This window comes from Pipistrellus hanaki (assembly GCF_964339955.1).
Source record: "Pipistrellus hanaki genome assembly, chromosome: 8".
NCBI lineage: Eukaryota > Metazoa > Chordata > Mammalia > Chiroptera > Vespertilionidae > Pipistrellus > Pipistrellus hanaki.
Window position 1 is genome coordinate 58555336 of NC_140510.1, and position 12985 is coordinate 58568320.

General features: G+C 39.4%; 1 protein-coding gene across 7 annotated transcripts in view; it reads right to left on the bottom strand.

The window, feature by feature from the left end:
• GIGYF2 (GRB10 interacting GYF protein 2) overlaps positions 1 to 12985 on the bottom strand; it is a 123517-nt gene that overhangs the window by 87633 nt on the left and 22899 nt on the right. For all 7 annotated transcript variants that reach the window (XM_084891748.1, XM_084891747.1, XM_084891746.1 and 4 more), the window contains exons 5-6: positions 8441 to 8570; positions 4887 to 4982 (exon numbers count right to left, since the gene is read on the bottom strand). Coding sequence is in view for 5 of the 7 variants with exons in the window: in XM_084891747.1 (XP_084747873.1) it covers positions 4887 to 4982; positions 8441 to 8570 (226 nt within the window). In the remaining 2 variants the exon portion in view is untranslated. The remainder of the gene's footprint in view (positions 1 to 4886; positions 4983 to 8440; positions 8571 to 12985) is intronic.

The following is a 12985-nucleotide window of genomic DNA, read 5'->3' on the forward strand; positions in this document are numbered from 1 at the left end:
ATGCATATATGGTGGTCCCATAAGATGATAGTAAAGCTGAAAAATCCCTATCGCCTACGTCAGTGGTAGGCAAACTCATTAGTCAACAGAGCCAAATATCACTAGTACAATTGAAATTTCTTTTGAGAGCCAAATTTTTCAAACTTAAACTTCTTCTAATGCCACTTCTTCAAAATAGACTTGCTCAGGCCATGGTATTTTGTAGAAGAGCCATATTCAAGGGGCCAAAGAGCCGCATGTGGCTCACGAGCCACAGTTTGCCGACCATGGGCCTAGGTGTTTGTTGTAATGCTATAGTCATAGTGTAAAGCATTACTCGTGTTTATGATTATGCTGGTGTCAACAAACCTACTGTGCTGCCAGTCATATAAAAGTATACCACATACAGCCCTAACCAGTTTGGCTCAATGGATAGAGCATCGGCCTACAGACTCAAGAGTCCTAGGTTTGATTCCAGTCAAGAGCATGTACCTTGGCTGCAGGCACATCCCCAGTAGGGAGTGTGCAGGAGACAGCTGATCGATGTTTCTCTCATTGATGTTTCTAACTCTCTATCCCTCTCCCTTCTTCTCTGTAAAAAATCAATATATTAAAAATAAATAAAAGTATACTACATACAATAATGTACAGTACAGAATACTTGCTAATAATATTATAAATGACTATGGTCCTAGCTTATGTACTTTTACTATAACATTTCTGTTTAGATAAAAAAAAAAAAAAAATTGTGTTACAATTGCCTGCAGTATTTAGTACAGTAAAATGCTGTACAGGTTTGTGTAGGCTCTGAGCTGAGCAATAGGCTAGTCTATACACCTACGAATGTAGTAGGCTTCACCACCTAGGTTGTGTAAATACACTCCATGATGTTCCCATAATGACAAAGATCACCTAACAATGCATTTCTCAGAACATGTTCCCACCATTAAGTGATATATGACTGCATAATATCAGTTGTGGGTTTTCATAAAAGACCTTAATCATATTGATGAAGTTCTCTTCTATTCTTAAATCACTGTTTTATCATGAAAGTTTGTTGAATTTTTGTTAAATGTTTTTCTGCATCAATTATGATGATCAAATGAGTTTTTCTCCTTCATTTTATTAATGTGATGCTTTATGTTGATATTCTTATGTTCCATCACCCTTGCACTCAAGGAATAAATCCTACTTGGTCATAGTGTATAACCCTTCAAATATGTTGTTGGATCCTATTAGTATATTTTGACAACTAAAGATAAACAAAGAACACAGATGGCAATAAAACAAATTAAATATTAACAAATATCCTACATTGCAAGTTTATAGATGAGATTTTCTATTTTATACCTTTCTGCAATGAATTTTAGTACCTTTTATAATAAAAATAAGTATTTTATTGGTTTTAATGAATATATAAAAAAATTATAAAATCAGTAAGAAAAATAATCTAATGTTCTTTGGGCATAGGAAACAGACAAATAAAAAATGATAATGGCCCCTACGCATATGAAAAGATATTCAACCTCATGAGTAATCAGTGAAATACAAATTAAAGACAACTATCACAGCCATCATTTAGGCCAAATTTAAAAACCAACAACTGAGGGGTTGCATAAAAATGACCTCTTGACTTGCCTGGTGTTTCTGAATAGTTAGAGCATTGGCCTGAGCACCAATGAGTCTCAGGTTCAATTCCCAGTCAAGGGCATGTACTTGGCTTATAAATTCAATCCCCAACCCCATTCAGAGCGTGTGCAGGGCCTCCTCCCTCCTACTCTCTCTTAAAAAAAAAAAAAAAAAAATCACTGAAAAAATATCCTCAGATGAGGATTAACAAAAAAATAAAATACAATGAATAAGACCTCACCTTCACTGCTGGTGAGAGTGCAAATTGACCTAAATCTCTATAGAAAGTAATGTGATGATATCCAGTAACATTTTTAAAAAGTGTAAAATACCAAAGCCCAAAGATTTCATTTTTACAACATATTATAAAAATGTTTACAGCAAAAAAAAAAAAAAAAAAAAAAAAAAAAAAAAAAAATGTTTACAGCAACATAATTTATAATAGCAAATACTCAAAACAACCTAAATATTCAACCTGGGAAGATTTTAAAAACTGGATTTTCTTGCAGACAGAATACTATACAGTAGAGATGAATGAACTAAAGCTATGTTTATTAACACAAATCTAAAAATCATTACTGAATAAAAATCAAGTGGAAGACCCTGGCTGTTTTTGCTCAGTGGTTACAGCATCAGCCTGATGACCAAAAGGTCCAGGATTCGAGTCCTGGTCAAGGACACATACCTTGGTGACAAGTTCCCAGCCCCAGTAAGAGGTGAAGGCGGGACACAACTAATCGATATGTGTCTCTCATGTCACCGTTTCTCTGTCTCTCTCTCTCTGCCCCCCTCCTCCCTCTCTTCTACTCTATCTAGAAATCAATAGAAAAAAATATCTTTCAGTGAGGGTTTAAAAAAAAAAAAAAAAACTGAAAAATAAAAACTACAATATACTATCTTCGAAATAAAATTTAAAACCCTATAAAATAAAATGTTTAGAGACTATGGACATACAAATATGTAATGAGAAGATTAAAACATCAAGGAGAAAAGTAACTCAATTCATAGTAATCTCTGTGAAGGAAGAAAGGGGTATACCCCAGGCATCTCAACTACAAGAAAAATCTTATTTCTTAAAACAAAGATACAAATATGTCATAATTTTATGATTTGCTATATTTGAATTATAATACACTGGTGTTTGTAATATTATGCTCTATACTTACCTATTTGAAATACTTCATAAAAAAATATTTTTAAGAAAAATAAAAACGAAAATACAGGATAGAATAAAGTATATTTACAGTTGTTCTTATGGAAAATAATACATTAATTAATAAATAATATAAGAATAAACTCTGTGTGTTATGTACTCACAACTGTAAATATACTTTTGAGCCACTCTGTGGAGCCAAATGTCAATTTTTTTTCTTTCTTTTTTTAACAAGGAACTTTTCACCAATAGCTCAAGACAGGACCTTTGCTTTCCTGTGTAATTTTTACAGTAATAAATACCATTTGGTCAATGAAAATATCTGCAGATGACCCTAGATGATAAATACTGGATTTCAAAAATAAACACAAAACTAACCTGATTTGGAAGAAACCATGAACAAAACAAAAATTGCTTATTAATCAATTCTAGACAGTTTGGTTCAGTGGATAGAGCATCAGCCCAAGAACTGAAGGGCTTGGGTTTGATTCCTGTCAGGGGTACGTGCCTAGGTTGCAGGCTCAATCCCCAGCCTCAGCTGGAGCACCTGCGGCAGGCAACAGATGTATCTCACATCAATGTTTCTCTCTCTCTTGTCCCTCCCCTTCCCTTCCACTCTCTCTAAAAGAAAAAAAATAAATAAATGGAAAAAATATCCTTGGGTAAGGATTCACACACACAACACACACACACACACACACACACACACACACACAAATTTTTAATTGCTTATAAAGTATGGTGCTGAAAATAACTAAAGATCAACATCACACCTTGTTTAGAATTTAACAGAATTGGAATAGAGTTCTTTTAATAAGCTTTTCATTCTTAATAGAGTGACTTCCTCATATACAAAATGGCAAGCGTGTAGACAAGCATGTCAAATTCATGGTTGGCAATCTCCATGCCACAAAGGGGCCTGCAAGCCGTGAGTTTTACATGCTTGGTATTGAGCTTTCAGGATTGTCACAAAATTATAAAAATGTTCTGGAATTAGAGAGTGGTGATGGTTACACAACTCTTTGAAAATGCGAAAACTACTGAATTGTATACTTTAGAGGTTAAATGTTATGTCATGTGAATTATGCCTCAATAAAGTAATGATTCTTCATTAAAGTGGCATTCCAACATTCCAAAAAGCTCTTACCTCTCTGTTTTACTACAATCTCCATAGTCCTGAAAATCAGAAACTCTTTATCTTTGGACTATATCTTTGGACTATAATGGGGCAACAAAAAATCTGTTACTCTACAACCTGTAAATTAAATTTTCTCACAGTATAATTTAAAATGTTGCTGGCAAGGCCTGTGTGGCTCAGTAGTTGAGCATCAACTTATGGACCAGGAGGTCAGGTTTGAATTCCCAGTCAGGGCACATGCCCAGGTTGCAGGCTCAATCCCTAGTGGGGAGAATGAAAGAGGCAGCCAACCCATATTTCTCTCTAATCCACATGTGTCAAACACACGGCCCGCGGGCCAAATCCAGCCCGCCAGGCCTTGCAATGTGGCCCGCACTGCGCTGTCATCACTGCACTCCGCTGTCAGTTTATGACATTGTCAGTTTATGACTGTTCAGTAAACCATTCGGCCCGCGATTTAGGCTGGATTTTAGATTTTGGCCCCTTCTCTGATTGAGTTCGACACCCCTACTCTAATCGATGTTTCTATCATTCTCTCCCTCTCTGTCTCTCTCCAAAATGAACAAAAACTTTTTTTTTAATGATAGTGACCGTAGAGTACTTTTAAGCACATTTTAAGCTAAAGATCTACATTTTTCTTTAATGGTAGAATGTACTTGTGAAAATTCAGGTTGCCAATTACTTCTGAAAACCTGTCCACCCCAAAAAATAACTTTTTCTGTACTCGAATAAATTCTAAAGGATGGTTTCCAAAGTCCTTAAGGATATAGAAACATTTCCTTATCTCTATATAATACTCACCAGCTTCAGATTTAAGCAGAATCTAGTCAAGTAAGACAAGCATCCACATGCCAAGAAATCAGTAAGAAGGAAGCAAGCCTGTGGGGACCAAGTATACTCCACAGAGTCTAAATAGTAACCACCTATGTTCATACCTCACTGGAAAGAAACAAGGGTTTGACTTGAGGCTCAAAGCTAGGCACAAACCTGTTCTTCTTCTGTAAAGGGTACAAGAGCCAACGGTGGCAGGGGCTCCTCCTGTAGGATAGGCAGAAATTCTTTATCCAGAAGGTCTGAAGGTATCTGTATGACCAAACACATGATCATGAGATTAATGCTACCCCTCCAAGTCAAGAAAATAAAACAAGAACTCTACTGTTTTAATCTGTTGGTAATTATTATAAACTAGAGGCCCAGTGCATGAATTCAGGCACCAGTGAGGTCCCTCAGCCTGGCCTGTGGGATTGGGCCGAAATCAGCTTTCTGAAATCCCCCAAGGGGTCCTGAATTGCGAGAGGGCACAAGCTGGGGTGAGGGACCCCACCAATGCACAACTGGGGTTGGGGAGAGACACAGGAGGTTGGCCAACTGGAGAGAGACTGTGGGAGGGTTCCAGGGTGTATCTGCCTGGTCTTACTCAGTCCTGATCAGCTGGAACCCAGTAGCAAGCTAACCTACCAGTTGGAGTGTCTGCCCCATGGTGGTCAGTGCATGTCATAGCAAGCAGTTGAGTGGCCCTAGCATATTATTAGCACATTATGCTTTAATTGGTTGAACAGCAAACTGGTCAACTGGACACTTAGCATATTAGGCTTTTATTATATAGGATATGAATAAAAAGCTTACTTGGCCACAATTAACTTTAGTGGTACTTACACATTCTCAGGGATCAAATATAAAAACCCCAGTTATCCTCCCAACCCTCCCATAGAGCCACCACTTTCAGATTTGATACAGTAATAACTGTTAACCCAGAATACATAGTAGGAGAATAAAAATTCCTACATTGAATTCAAGGCACAAGGTGGTAAGAAGAATTTTACTAGCAACTGTTGTCTGTCCGTAGCAACCATTAACATCTGAGATTCAATCATTTAATAAATTAAAAACAAGTATGCTTTGAAATAGAAAATATGATCTTTCACTAGTCAAATAATAAAAGCACAGTTAATACTGTCTGAGTTTTGATCTTTTTTTTACACAACTGTGGCATTACATTTTAAGATTTTCTCTCCACTAAAAATTTTACATTTAGCTCAAAAGGGAAAGAAAAAGAGAAAAAAATGCTCTTCTTTCTAATTGGAAAGAAGAATAAGAGGTGCAATAAAAAGAAGGGAGAAATTCTTCCTCTCTCAGCCATCAAACTGGAGTAGAAAAGAGATGAAAGAAAGGTTAAACGGAAACTAGTTACACCAAGAGTATCCATCTCAGGTAACCGGGAGACTGATCCATTGAACCATATAGGACACCTGGCATTACAAAGTCAACCTACCAACTCGGGGAAGCAGCGAAAATGAGGAGACAAGGAAACAGATCACAAACAACAGAAATGGAGGAGACCAAATGATTGGACATAGAGTACAAAACCACGGTTATAAGGTTTTTCAAGAATTTCCTAGAAAAGGCCGATAAATTTAATGAGACCCTCGAGGATATGAAAAAGGACCAACTAGAAATTAAACATACATTAACTGAAATAAAAAATGTTATACTGAGACCCAAAAGCAGACTAGAGGAACGCAAAAATCAAGTCAAAGATTTGGAATACAAAGAGGCGAAGGACACTCCTCCGGAGAAGCAAGGAGAGAAGAGAATCCAGAGAGTTGAAGATAGTGTAAGAAGCCTCTGGGACAACATCAAGCTTACGAACATCAGAATTATGGAGATGCCAGAAGAAGAGAGAGAACAAGAACTGAAAACCTATTTAAAGAAATGACCGAAAACTTCCCCCACCTGGTGAAAGAAATAAGACTACAAGTCCAGGAAGCGCACAGAACCCCAAACAAAAGAAATCCAAAGATGACCACACCAAGACAAATCATAATTAACCCTTTGCACTCCGAACCATTCTGGATATTGGCTTCCAGCTACTCGACACTACTTTGCGGCGGAGTGCGTTGAAATAACTCAATTCCCCGTAATCACTAATAAACTGCAATGTCCCCTGAGAGGGGACATCCAAGTGATATGCTAGAATTCCGATGTCCCCTGAGAGGGGACAGCGGAGTGCAAAGGGTTAAAATGCCAACCCGAAACCAGTTTGGCTCAGTGGTAGAGCGTCGGTCTGTGGACTGAAGGGTCCCGGGTTCGATTCCGGTCAAGGGCATGTACATTGGTTGAGGGCACATCCCCGGTAAGGGGTGTGCAAGAGGCAGCTGGTCGATGTTACTCTCTCATCGACGTTTCTAGCTCTCTATCTCTCTCTCTTCCTCTCTGTAAAAAAATCAATAAAATATATTTAAATAAATAAATAAAATGCCAAGGGCAAAAGACAAAGAGAGAATCTTACAAGCAGCAAGAGAAAAACAGTTAGTTACCTACAAGGGAGCAACCATATGATTATCAGCTGATTTCTCAACAGAAACTATGCAGGCCAGATGGGAGTGGCAAGAAATATTCAAGGTAATGAATAGCAAGAACCTATAACCAAGGTTACTCTACCCAGCAAAGTTATCATTCAGAATTGAAGGGCAGAGAAAGAGCTTCACAGATAAGAAAAAGCTAAAGGAGTACATTACTACCAAACCAGTATTATATATGAAATGCTGAAAGGTATTCTTTAAAAAGAGGAAAAAGAAAAAAGAAGTATAAAGATAAAAATTATGAACAAATACATATTTATCAACAAGTTAATCTAAAAATCAAGTGAATTAAAAATCTGAGGAACAGAATAAACTGGTGAATATAATAGAATCAGGGACATAGAATGGAAGTGGATTGATAATTCTCAGGGAGAAAGGGGTGTCTGGGGTACGGGAAGAGACTGGACAAAAATCATACATTTATGGATAAGAACAGTAGGGGAAGGAGGGAAGGTAAGGGTAGAGAGTCAGGTGGAAACTGGATGGATGGGAACTGGGGGCGGGGGAGAGAAGGAGAAACAATTGTAATAATCTGAACAATAAAGATTTAAAAGGAAACTAGTTAGACAAAACATTAAGTGTTGACTGTTCTTCCTGTTTGCATGAAACTGTCAGTCATATACTGAAATCTTAGGCCTTCTCTTTAAAAAAAATAGATAACATTACACTTAGAAGAGCCTATGTTGCCCTGGCCAGTGTTAGAAGGTCAGCTTGAGCACCGAAGGGTCATGGGTTTGATTCTGATCAAAGGCACGTACCTGGGTTACATGCTCAATCCCAGGCCCCAGTTGGGGGGCATGTGCAGGAGACAACCAATTGATATCTTTCTCTTTCTTTCTCTCTCTCCCTTTCTTTCTCTCTCTCTCTCTCTCTCTCTCTCTCTCTCTCTCTCTCTCTCTCTCTCTCTCTCTCTCTCTCTCTCCCTCCCTCCCTCCCTCCCTCCCTCCCTCCCTCCCTCCTCTCTCCACCCCATCCCAACCCTCCTTTTTCCACTTTCTCTGAAAATCAATGGAAAAAATATCCTAGGTGAGGATTAAAACACATCAACTTGTTAATAATTTTAGTTTCAAAAGCAGAAAAAAGGAGGTAGAGAGAAAAACCATGTATCTTTCATATATCAATACATCACTGTAAATACTCCCAACAACTCATTCAGAATAATTCTTAATTCTTTCTTACCTTGTTGTCTTTAAGGAAAAGTGCTAACATTTCTTCTCTGCCATAACGATAATCTGCTAATTTATATTTTGGCAAAGCTGGAGAAAGAGGAGGGGATGTAATACTCCCACCACTGGACAGTGCTCGGAGCCTAGAAAAGGAAACACACAGAATACAATAATGAAATGTCAAATATTCTGCCAATATAAACTTTTTACTTTTATATACAACTAGAAGCCCGGTGCACAGATTCATGTACTGGTGGGGTCCCTTAGCCTGGCCTGGACCCTCTTGCAATCCGGAACCCCTTGGGGGGATGTCAGACTGCCGATTTCAGCCCCATCTCCAGCAGTCCGACATTATCCAAGGGATGTAGTAGTGCACAAAGCAACAGGCGGCCAGGGATGAGCCCAAACCCAGGCAAGGCCAGGCCAGGCACTGCGCAGCTCCCGCTCAGCTCCCGCTCAAGGCCAGGCCAGGCACTGCGCAGCTCCCGCACATTGTGCCTGCCACTGCCACAGAGGTAGGAGAAGCTTGCTCCGCCGCAGCTGCACTAGCCAGCCGTGAGCCTCGTGTCTAGATCACGTTGATCAGCTAAGCAGAGCTCCCTCTGTGGGAGTGCACCGACCACCAGGGGGCAGCTCCTGCACTGAGCATCTGACCCGATAGTCAGTGTGCATCATAGCGACCGGTTGACGGGTGGCAACAGTCGCTTAGGCTTTTATATAGAGAGATATCTTTATACATAAAGCCCTAATATACAAAATAGACTGAACAGTAGAAAACTCAAATAAACATTCACTATGATGTGCGTGGAACATGGTAGACGTTTGTAAGAACATGGCAGGCGTTGATCACAGGAGAATGGTGGAGCAGGTAAAGGTAGGGTGTGCGCCAGACCAGGGGGAGGCAGTTGCAATCATCGAGGCAAGCCTCTGATGGTTACTGAAGTCTTTGCTCCCATACGCCGTGGTTCTGCCTGGTGCTCGCACCCACTGCTGATGCCAGAGCCGCTGCTTGCACCCACTGACAGTGCCCGGCACCAGCCCTGACTACTCAGTGCTTTCAGTGGATGCTAGCGGCAGCTGCTGGCCCTGAAGGACTTCTCCACCTCCCCCAGCTCCTGAGGGGTGTCTGGGGTCAGCAGCCGCCGCCGCTCGCACCCACTGCCAGTGCTGACCCCAACAGCTCCATACTATCAGTGAGTGCAAGCAGGGCCCAGCACCATCAGCACATGGGAGCAGCAGTGGGAGTGGGGCTGCCAGCAGATAGGAAACCAGGGCCGTGACAGAAGGGGCCAGGCAGGGGCGCGGAGGATGGGCTGAGACCCACCCCTATGCCCACTGCAATCTCGAGGCCCACAGTTCCTTTCAAGATGCATGAATTTGTGCACTGGACCCCTAGTAGATACTATTAAAATTTTCATTTTAGTTCTTTAAAACAGAAAGAAATCCCATTATCTCAAGGTATCCAAGATTTTAACTTCAATAAAACCTGCTGTCTGAGAGAGTAGTTCACTGAGAAATAATTAGACAACCACATGGGCAATTACTTAATCTAAAAGGTATCAGGGTATCATGGCACATCCTTGAAAAGCTTTTCTCCAAATTATAAAAGAAACACATGATTAAAAAAAAAAAGTGATATCTCATTATATTTCACCCATAAGATGGATAGTTGGTAATATGGATAAATTACCAATATCAGATTTATTCAATAAATGAATAAATCTGATAATACCAGTTGTTGGTAAGAATGTAAAACAGCCGAAACTGGTTTGGCTCAGTAATAGAGCATCGGTCTACGGACTGAAGGGTCCCGGGTTTGATTCCGGTCAAGGACATGTACATTGGTTGCAGGCACATCCCCGGTGGGGGGTGTGCAAGAGGCAGCTGGTCGATGTATCTCTCTCATTGACGTTTCTAACTCTCTCTCCCTCTCCCTTCCTCTCTGTAAGAAATCAATAAAATATATATTTTTTAAAAAGAATGTAAAACAATTCCCATGCAGTATTTGTAGGATTATAAATTAGAACAACCATTCCAAAGAATGATGTGCTAATATTTAATAAAATACGTAATAAAGTATGCTACACAAAAGAAAAATACAAAGGTTATAAAAAAAAAGTTATATAATTCATATAAACTTGCTGTTTAAGAACACATACAAAATATAGCAAAAGCATAGACACAAAATGAGTTGACAAATATAAAATCCGAGATAAGGTTCAACTGCAAAAGAATGTAGGGTATAAAGGGTGCTCTAGCCCTAGCTGGGTAGGTCAGCTAGTTGGAGCATCGTCCTGTACACCAAAAGGTCAAGGGTTTGAGTCCCAGTCAGGGCACATACCCAGGCTGTGGGTTTGATACCCAGTCAGGGCATGTACTGGAGACAACCAATGTCTCTCTCTCACATCAATGTTTCTCTCTCTCTTCTCTCTTCCTTCCCTCTTTTTAAAAGCAACAAACAGCCGGGACCAGTTTGGCTCAATGGATAGAGCATCAGCTTGGGGACTGAAGGGTCCCGGGTTCGATTCCGGTCAAGGGCATGTACCTTGGTTGCGGGCATATCCCCAGTAGGGGGTGTGCAGGAGGCAGCTGATCAATGACTCTCTCTCATCGATGTTTCTAACTCTCTATCTCTCTCCCTTCCTCTCTATATAAAAATCAATAAAATATATTTTAAAAAATAAATAAATAAATAAATAAAAGCAACAAACATATCCTGAGGTGAAGAAAATAATTAATTAATTATTGCTTAATTATACCTGCAGTGTTTTATTTTTTCAATTTGGCGCCAAGTACGTAGGGGTTTGTTACAATTTACACTTGTATATACCTGTAATACTTCATAATTCATTTTATTTATTTTCCTTCCATTTTTAATTTTTTAAAATCCATTTCTATTGATTTCAGAGAGGAAGGAGATAGAAACATCAATGATGAGAGAGAATCATTGATCAGTTATCTCCTGCATGCCCCCTACTGGGGATCAAACCCACATCTCAAGCATGTGCCCTTGACCAGGATCAAACCCAGGACCCTTTAGTCGCAGGCTGAGCCAAACCAGCTAGGAATATTTTCCATCCAATTTTAGAGTGGAACAGAGTGGGGGTTAGAGGGAGGGAGGGTTGGAAGGAGGAAAAGAATAGAAAGAAACACTAATGTGAGAGAGACATCTATTGGTTGCTTCCCTCTAGCACCTGATGGTGGCCAGGTACATGCCCTTGACCAGGCCAATGCTCTAACCATTGAGCAAAATCGGCCAGGACTCATGTCACTTTTAATAAAAGCAATTAATGTAGAGAATTTGAAAATGCAGTGACTAGTACAAGGAGAAAAATATAAAAGCCATATTCACCACTAAGAAAGGGGGAAAAATTGTACTCTGAGGTGATATCTGTTGCCTCTGAGAAATTGTACGGGAAATAAGAATATTTTAATTTTGAGATGTTTTTATTTCTTCATTTTACCCACCTCTTATTGAACACAGTTTTACATCATTATAAAAATCATGATCTTAGTAAATAGAATATAGTATCACTAAATATTTCTGTATGATCCAGAGTTATACACTGATTCAGTGTGAAAACTTTGATTCTCAAGTATTCTGGACACAGCTTCTTACCTCAAGCTTCACAATGAATGTAATGTAACATGCAGAAAAACATAGCAACTTTCTAGCTCAGGGTCACTTGAGTTACTTAAGGGTCTTATATATTCTTATATATTCCCTTTGCCAGAAGGAAAAAAAAATATGTTTTTATTGATTGCAGAGAGGAAGAAAGAGGAAGAGAAAGATAGAAACATCAATGATGAGAGTCATTGATTGGCTGCCTCCTGCACGACCCCACTGGGGATAGAGCCCATAACCCAGGCATGTGCCCTTGGCCCGAATCGAACCTGGGACCCTTCAGTCCGCAAACTGATGCTCTATCCACTGAGCCAAACCTGGTAGGGTGCCAGAAGAAATTTTGATAGATGGTACAAAGAAGGCAGCTGCCTATTAAAACCTCCACTCCTCAGTTTATCAGCATTACAGATGACTAAGGGAAGGCTCCTAAACTCTAACGCCTGAGGATAACAGAAGTAGCAATTAGGTAAAGCTACTGCTTAAGCATGGGACAATTCCTGTCCTCTGCTAAAGTTACCTCAATTCAAATTTTATATAAAAACACTGGGCTCATCAAACAAAACTTGAGTGTAACAATGAAAAGGACATAAAAAATTATCCATAGACTGGATCAATGACACACTGAAATGACTTTAGGAATTCATCCATGATTTATGCCAAGAGCCAACAAACATTTTTCTGTAAAGAGCTAGAGAGTAAATATTTCTGTTTTAACTACTCAAGCCTGACACTGCAGTATGAAAACAGGCAGGTAACATAGATACAAATAGGTGTGGTTGTGTTCCAATAAAACTTTACTTACAAAAACTTTATTTACAGTCTCACAGGCCAACCTGTGGTATAGGGCTCAAAATGTATAATGACTCCAGAATATCACTAGGTTTATTTCTTTTGTTTTAGCTAAATTCCTGGTGTTTTCTCTCATTGTTATCC